The sequence below is a fragment of the Amphiprion ocellaris genome, chromosome 20, assembly GCF_022539595.1.
Source record: "Amphiprion ocellaris isolate individual 3 ecotype Okinawa chromosome 20, ASM2253959v1, whole genome shotgun sequence".
Classification (NCBI taxonomy): Eukaryota; Metazoa; Chordata; class Actinopteri; family Pomacentridae; genus Amphiprion; species Amphiprion ocellaris.
This window is the reverse complement of record NC_072785.1, coordinates 10,213,054-10,220,011: the sequence shown is the minus strand read 5'-3', so window position 1 is coordinate 10,220,011 and position 6,958 is coordinate 10,213,054. Positions and strand designations below refer to the sequence as shown.

The following is a 6,958-nucleotide window of genomic DNA, read 5'->3' as shown; positions in this document are numbered from 1 at the left end:
GATGTGCAACCTTACACACACACTCTCTCACACACACACGCGTGTACATTCTTGGCTCTGATTGGATGCAGCTGAAGCTATGCAGAATTTGCATATAGCAGACTAACGCTCACAAGCCTTGTGCACCCGCAGGAGGAAAGAATCCAGCAATGAACAGGTATGTCATTCTTTTGCTTTCTGTTCAGACTCTTTGCTTGTTGCCTCTTTTGCTTATTAGTACCTGCATGTCACAAAATGTCTCAAGATTTTCCCACTGTAGATGTATGTATGAAGCACTGAAGTTGTTTTTCATCATGTTTTCTGGCACTTATCCGGGTTGTTTTCTCCTGACTAGATCATTGCTTGTGTTATATCCACTCTCAGATGCTAAATGAAATCGTAGAATTAACAAAACTTGTCTGCTCTGTTACTTGCAGGACTCTTCCCAAAATAAGATGAAGAAATCTGAAGGACCAGAGCTCAGTGTGTTGGCCAACACAAATGAGTCAGAAAACTTCCTCCGTCTTATGAGCCCTGAAGTCACAGTAAGTCGGATATTTCATGCTAATCCACATCATAATAACATGATACCAACCTGCTGCAGAAGCCCATATACAAGTGGACAAGAGAACCAGGAGTTTAGGAGACAGTCGGCTCATGCTGAGCTGATGCAGCTCAGAGAACCAGAAGCTGGAGGTGCCACTTCTGCCGGGATGAATTTCCAACATCAACCTCCTGCGAGCTTCTCTCTGGATCCTTCAGAAAGCATGCAAAGTGGAACGAGAGGAGAGTGCCGTTGCTGGGCCTGTGGACCTAAAGATGTTGGAACAAAAGAACCTGCAAGCAGAGACACAACCAGGTGACTAAAACAACTCTCTGTGTGTTTGTGTACAAAAATGTATTATAAATTGGTGTTAATTTCAAGGATATATTCTAGAAAACACAACAATCTTTTAACATTCAGTGGGGAGGATGAATTCAATTGTCAGAGTGATGCAGAGGAGGAACTGGAGCCTCCTTTACCGCTGAGAGCTGACAATGAGTGGCAACCGTGGAATCCCTTTTTAATTCCTCACCGCTACATGCACAACCACGGTACGGAAAATAGTTTTTGTTTGTCATTGGTTTGCTTTTAGCAGTGAAATGTGATAGTAAAAAAATTGACAAAGAAAAGACAAGTGCTATATAAAAACATCCTTTGGCGTTTACTTACTTGCTTTTTTGCATACTAAAATACAAGCAGTGGAGAACACAACAGGTTTCCTGCTGTCCCATAGTGAGGACAAAGAGCGATACAGTACAGAGACGACGCAGAACAACAAGCATTTTTTTATTTAGTATTTAGTAGAAAGTTGAGTTGAGCAGCTTTTTTTCACTACATTGCGGTCAGACAACAATATGCACCTGAGCCATAAAAATGCTTAAGACAATTAAAAGAGAAACAATTTAAGACAAACAAAACATTAGAATTAAATAAAGTGCAATAAAAAAATTTATATAAAAAGTGCAAATGCATTGGAGAATGCAATACTATTACATATAATAAAGTATACAGTTTGTGGCAGAAAACAAACACCGACAGAATACATAAAATTTGAAGAGCTGAAATAAGCTTTTAGTAAACATTAGTGTTGGAGAGTACAATGTATTTTTTATATGTTAATTTAAAATTATTTTTGTTATTATTGCAGGTAATAATGTATATGACAGACTGAATATGATTGGCTATAAAAAAAAACTCAGGATTTTTGTGTAATTAGTGTGTTTGTGTCAGTGTAAGTTGTGAATTTCACTTAAACATGAAAAGAAACGCAGCAGAAATAGTTTAATTCTTGATCACAACATTCTCCTGCTGAAATTTGCATGAGATTAGTGATCAGGATTAAGTCGCCGCCCCTCAATCATAAATTGGAAAGTTGACAGAGAATTTATTCCGCTCTGCACAGAATCGCAGCATGAAATGTTTGAACTGTATCGACAGATCTCCATCACGTCGTGGATGTGAGGAATTACAACCTGGCAGCAGAAGGCGAGTGCTTCAACTACAACTCTGTCAACAGACACTTTCCTGAGCCGAGTCACCGTTCTCCTCCCGGCCTCCACAGGAGAGCACAGAATGAGCCACAAAACTGGTAAATAGAGAACTCCACTGAGGAGATGAGAAATAAAAAGGTTAGATTTGAGTTAGGTGATGTGATGATGTTTTTTCTTTCTCTGCATCAGGCTCCAGCATCATGACAGCTTCATGTGTGACAGCGTCACAGTAAACGTGCCTCAGTTCTCCGACCCCCCAGTTGAAGGAGTTTCTCAGGTCAGTGTGATGAACCTGAACTCAGCAGGAGCAGAAGAATCAGCCTCACGTCCACAGGAGAAAAGAAGAACCATCAGTCTGCCAGATCAGTGCCGTGAGTCATGTGTTTGAGCTTCAGGTGTTTACCTAAACAGTTCACTATTTAAGAACGTGTTATTACCAGAACCTACAGGAGGTGGCAAACCATGGGGCGATTAATCCAGGTGTGACAATAAATCTATAAACTTGCCAAACCTGTTAGAGTGCTGGTTAAAGTGATTTAAAAACAAAAGATGCGCTCGAAGTACTTTCGCTTGTTGGCACAGAAGGGGAGTGAAGTTTGCCCATTAAAGTAAAACAACTGAACTTTGATTTTTATTTTCAGAAGTTTTAGTTTATTATAATAAGACAAGCAAATTCAAATTATTTCTACTTTCTCCCTGTTTAAATGCAATCGTGTTTTTAGTATTTTTTGGAAAAGGTGAGCAACACCAAAGTCAAGGCAAATCACTTCACACTGGAATGCGACACAAAACAGTTTACGTCAAAGTTACTTCACATCCATGATAATTAATTAACTGCTGTTGATGCAATGTGCTATCAAAGTGGAATGGGTGTTTTGTAAGAAGTTTTAAAATATCACAAACAACTTTCAGTACAAAGTGGTTTAGTGCAACCAAATAGAAAACCTCTTTTAGTCTCAGCAAAAACTGTGATTCTTTTTTTAAAAATTTAGTCTCTCTATCTATAATGACAGCACTCATTAAACGTTCTTGCAAATGTTAGTGTGCAGCTGCAGACCTTTAGCAAGCAGCTTGAAAACCGCAAAACAAATGAAAATAAATCTCAGTTACCGGACGCCACTAAATCACCCAAAACTACAGGAAGAAGCGACAGCGCAGTAACCACAACCACTGTTCATGCAAAACAATGCAGAGCCACAGAACGTACAAGAGAAATACTTGCCTTGTGTAACTTCAGATTTTTAGATTATATGATCTCCTCTCTTCTCAGGTAACATTTTTATAACTTACTCCTCGGACGTGTCCTCAGAGATGGTCCCCTTTGTGGACTTCCTCACCAAGCAAGGCTTTCGACCTGCTGTAAGCTCTCACGTCTTGACAAAAATTGTTTTATTTACCCCATAAATCACAAAAACCTTCAACTTAGAGCCTTGATTTTAAATCTACAGATGGACTTATTTGACAGTCCCATCAGACGCATGGACATAAACCACTGGAAGGACAGTTACCTGAAAGATGTAAGTGAATGTCACAGTTAAAATCTCATTTTGGAACATTTTTGTATTACTGTTGTTACAATATTATCTAAAATCTTAGTAATTTCAATTTCCAGAAAGTCTGTTATGACAGAATCTGACTAAATATGTACTTTAACTGTTAAATTTATGCTACATATTCAGTGTGTGTGTGTTCTTTTTTAACAGCCGGCAACTCTGATTATCATCGCCATCAGTCCTAAGTATAAGACAGACATTGAAGGATCTGTGGTGGACAACCATGGTCTGCACGCTAAATATGTTCACTCAATGGTAAGAAAGAATCATTGTGTAGTTAACTTAAAGTATGTAGGAAAAATCAGGGAAATGTACTTAAAGTATCAAAAGTTTTGCTAGACTTCTTTTGTAGGTTCATGAAGATGTTTCACCGTCATCCAAGAGGCTTCTTCAGGTCTAACTGACTAACGGGACTTACAGAACATACAGTCACTCCAGGTCACACATGATTAATGGCCCATTAAGGTCCCAGGACTCACATGCCTCCAGGTCTGAACCGTTGTGAAACCAGGTGATCCATCAACAACGACAGCAATCATGGTGGTGAAGCTGCCAGTTTACACAACAAAGGATGTGAATCTGCCAAATCAGGAGTGACTCAAGATGTTAACGATGGCAAAACTTCCTGGGGAGAGACCTTATCACTGCGTTACGGGTGTTTGATGAAACATTTTGTACATAGGAGAGACTGAACAACCACATGACTCAACAGAGGAGAGCAGCTCTTCAGGACAAGACTCAACAGTTCACCTGCATCTGAAATATGAAGGAAGTTCCTCTGAGGACAGCAGTGAACACATGTTGGACAGATAGTTTAAGAGTGGAGTGAAGGAAGCCATCTATGTCAAATTGGAAGAGCCATCTGCAAGCAGAGGAGGGGGTTGCAGCACCATTTATCAAACACCTGTAGCGCGGTGATAAGGTCTCTCCCCAGAAAGTTTCCTTAACATCTTGAGTCACTCCTGACTTGACAGATTTACATCCTTTCTTGTATAAACTGTGATGATGGCTGTTGTTGTTGATAAACCACCTGGTTTCACAACAATTCACACCTGGAGACATGAAAGTCCTGGTTTGTATTATTATTATTATTATTATTATTATTATTATTATTATTATTATTATTATTATTATTATTATTATTATTATTATTATTATTATTATTATTATTATTATTATTATTATTATTATTATTATTATTATTATTATTATCACCTTATTGTTTATTTTAACGTTATTAATTTAATTGTTCATCATGTTCTCTTTTACCCTTTATTTGCTTATTTACTTTAATTATTGTTATAATTTTAGCCTTGTGTTTATTGCTTTCACCCTCTATTTCTCTTTTATTCCAGTTGTTCTTTCCCTTTTATCTGGTATCTTTCTGCTAATTTATTTTAAGTATTTTTACCATGACCAACCTTCTGTTTTTCAGTGTTCTTCCTGAGTATCTGTCTTTTCTTTTTTTTTTTGCCCTGCCTGTGAAGCAATTTGTGAACTCTGTTTTTCTACGGTACTGTTTAAATAAAATCATTATTATTATCTATTATTAGAAAACAAACCAAAAAAACAATCTGACGCCTTTATAGTTTCTTAAATTTATACTTAAATATGTTACTTAAGATAGTGCATATTGTTACTTAGTTTAAATGAGTTTAAATGAGACATAAATATGAGAAGAACTGCTAATATGTACTTCTGCTGTAAATCTGATTTTGCAGATGCAGACTGAATACATCCAGCAAGGCAGCTTGAATTTCAGATTCATACCGGTTCTTTTCCTCGGTGCGTCTCAGGTCAGAAAGCACTTTTTACCCCAAAGTTTTCTTACTGAGACTGTCTTCTATTATTAATAATAACCTGCCCATCCTCCATACAGACACATGTGCCGTGTTGGCTCCAGAACACGCGTGTTTACCGCTGGCCAAAGGACACTGAGGATTTGTTGCTGCGACTGCTGAGGGTGGAGAGATACATTCCTCCTCCTGTTCCGGTGGAGCTCACACTCATCATCAGGCCTGTCAACTCCAGTGCTGCTGCTACACTGTAAAGACACACCAGTGTTTGATGTCTGAACACTTTTTATCAACTTGTTCATCTCAGAATTTATCCTATGTAAGCCAATAATAGCTTTTGTTGTATTTTATCTAATGTACAGTTGCTTTTTGCAGATGTTTCAATAAAGTCTTTTCTCCGTGTGTCTTTACACAACATAGAAACTTTGGCTAAGCTGTTATGATTTTGACTATAATTTACTGTGAATTCTGGCTGAGCAAGCAGCTGTATAAATTTTGTTCAGTCCTGCACAAAATGTTTGCGTTTTGCTAGAATTCATCACAGACATTTTACTGGGAAAACAGGGAAATTCTGTACGAAAAGCTGTGCAGACCTGCAGCAGCACTCAGTCTTTCTGCAAACTAAATGTGGTTTATAAACTGTGTCTTGACTGACACAATTTATAAACCACGTTTTTTCTCTTTTTTTAATGTTGTTTGGTGTTGATGGCCAGCAATGATTATTACCATCGAAACTTGGCTCATAGTTCAGCCTCGGTGAAAAGAGGCTAAATTTTGGGCCATAAAAACGTCAATGTTTGTTTGTTTTGGCACCGTAGAGGAATGTCTTTGGTTATTAGAGCACAAGATATGTTGGCAGCAGCTCTAGGGATGGAAATCAACCTGTCAATCAACCATATTGGTTATTGTCTTGACTGCTACTTCAGCACAACTGGTATTCACAGTAACATCTGTACATTATATCTAACTAAGGTGGTTAATACATCTGTATGTTAGCATGAAGGCTTATAGCTCCAGAACAACTCCTGTTTTTTTTTTTTTTTTTTTTTTTAGTTTTCTAGGAAAAACATGCATTTCTGCTCATTTATGTTTTACTTATTTAGCTACAAGACTAGCTGTGAACCATTTCTACAATCTTTTGTGCACGCAGCAACTACTAATATAGCAGTTAAAGCTGTTGCATATTGCAGAAAGTGTCACAAGATGGCACTGTTTTAATGCTGGTTCATTGGTGAAGTCATTTATAAATTTGGAAACATGTTCGTTTTGAAGCCGCCAAACCATAAGAGTGGTGGATGATTAACATAAACAATGAAAATAAGATAATATTACAGAAGAGGAGGCAGAAGATGTGAGAATATTGTTTGTTCCTCATCAGCAAAACTCCTCAATGTTGTTGTTGTTGTTGTCCATTTCTTAGCTCGGACACCTGATGTGATGATTAGTGGGCAGACTGCAGCAGCAACCAGTAGAGGTGCCCAGTTCGGCCGACTGATCTTACACACCCTTCAACCGCCAAAAAAGGCCTGCCAGAGCAGCTGGTGCTCAGAGCTCCAGCTAAGAATAACCTGGACTTTGAGGCGTGTAGAGTTACCT

At 38.1% G+C, this 6,958-nt stretch overlaps 1 protein-coding gene across 4 annotated transcripts; it reads left to right on the top strand.

Moving 5' to 3' along the window:
• Positions 1-70: 70 nt before the first annotated feature.
• On the top strand, positions 71-5,785 carry LOC111573250 (E3 ubiquitin ligase TRAF3IP2-like). Of its 4 annotated transcripts, none has more exons than XM_023277318.3 (10): positions 71-157; positions 417-838; positions 917-1,074; positions 1,961-2,111; positions 2,203-2,384; positions 3,284-3,372; positions 3,462-3,530; positions 3,717-3,821; positions 5,288-5,362; positions 5,446-5,785. In XM_023277318.3, the coding sequence occupies exons 2-10, from the start codon at positions 435-437 to the stop codon at positions 5,614-5,616; spliced, it is 1,404 nt and encodes a 467-aa protein (XP_023133086.3). In that variant the 5' UTR covers positions 71-157; positions 417-434; the 3' UTR covers positions 5,617-5,785. The 4 variants fall into 4 exon arrangements, with proteins under 4 accessions (XP_023133086.3, XP_035807379.2, XP_035807381.2 ...); XM_035951486.2 differs by lacking the exon at positions 71-157 and adding an exon at positions 187-261 and having other exon boundaries at positions 944-1,074; XM_035951488.2 differs by lacking the exon at positions 71-157 and adding an exon at positions 187-261 and having other exon boundaries at positions 5,288-5,351.
• Positions 5,786-6,958: the final 1,173 nt, after the last annotated feature.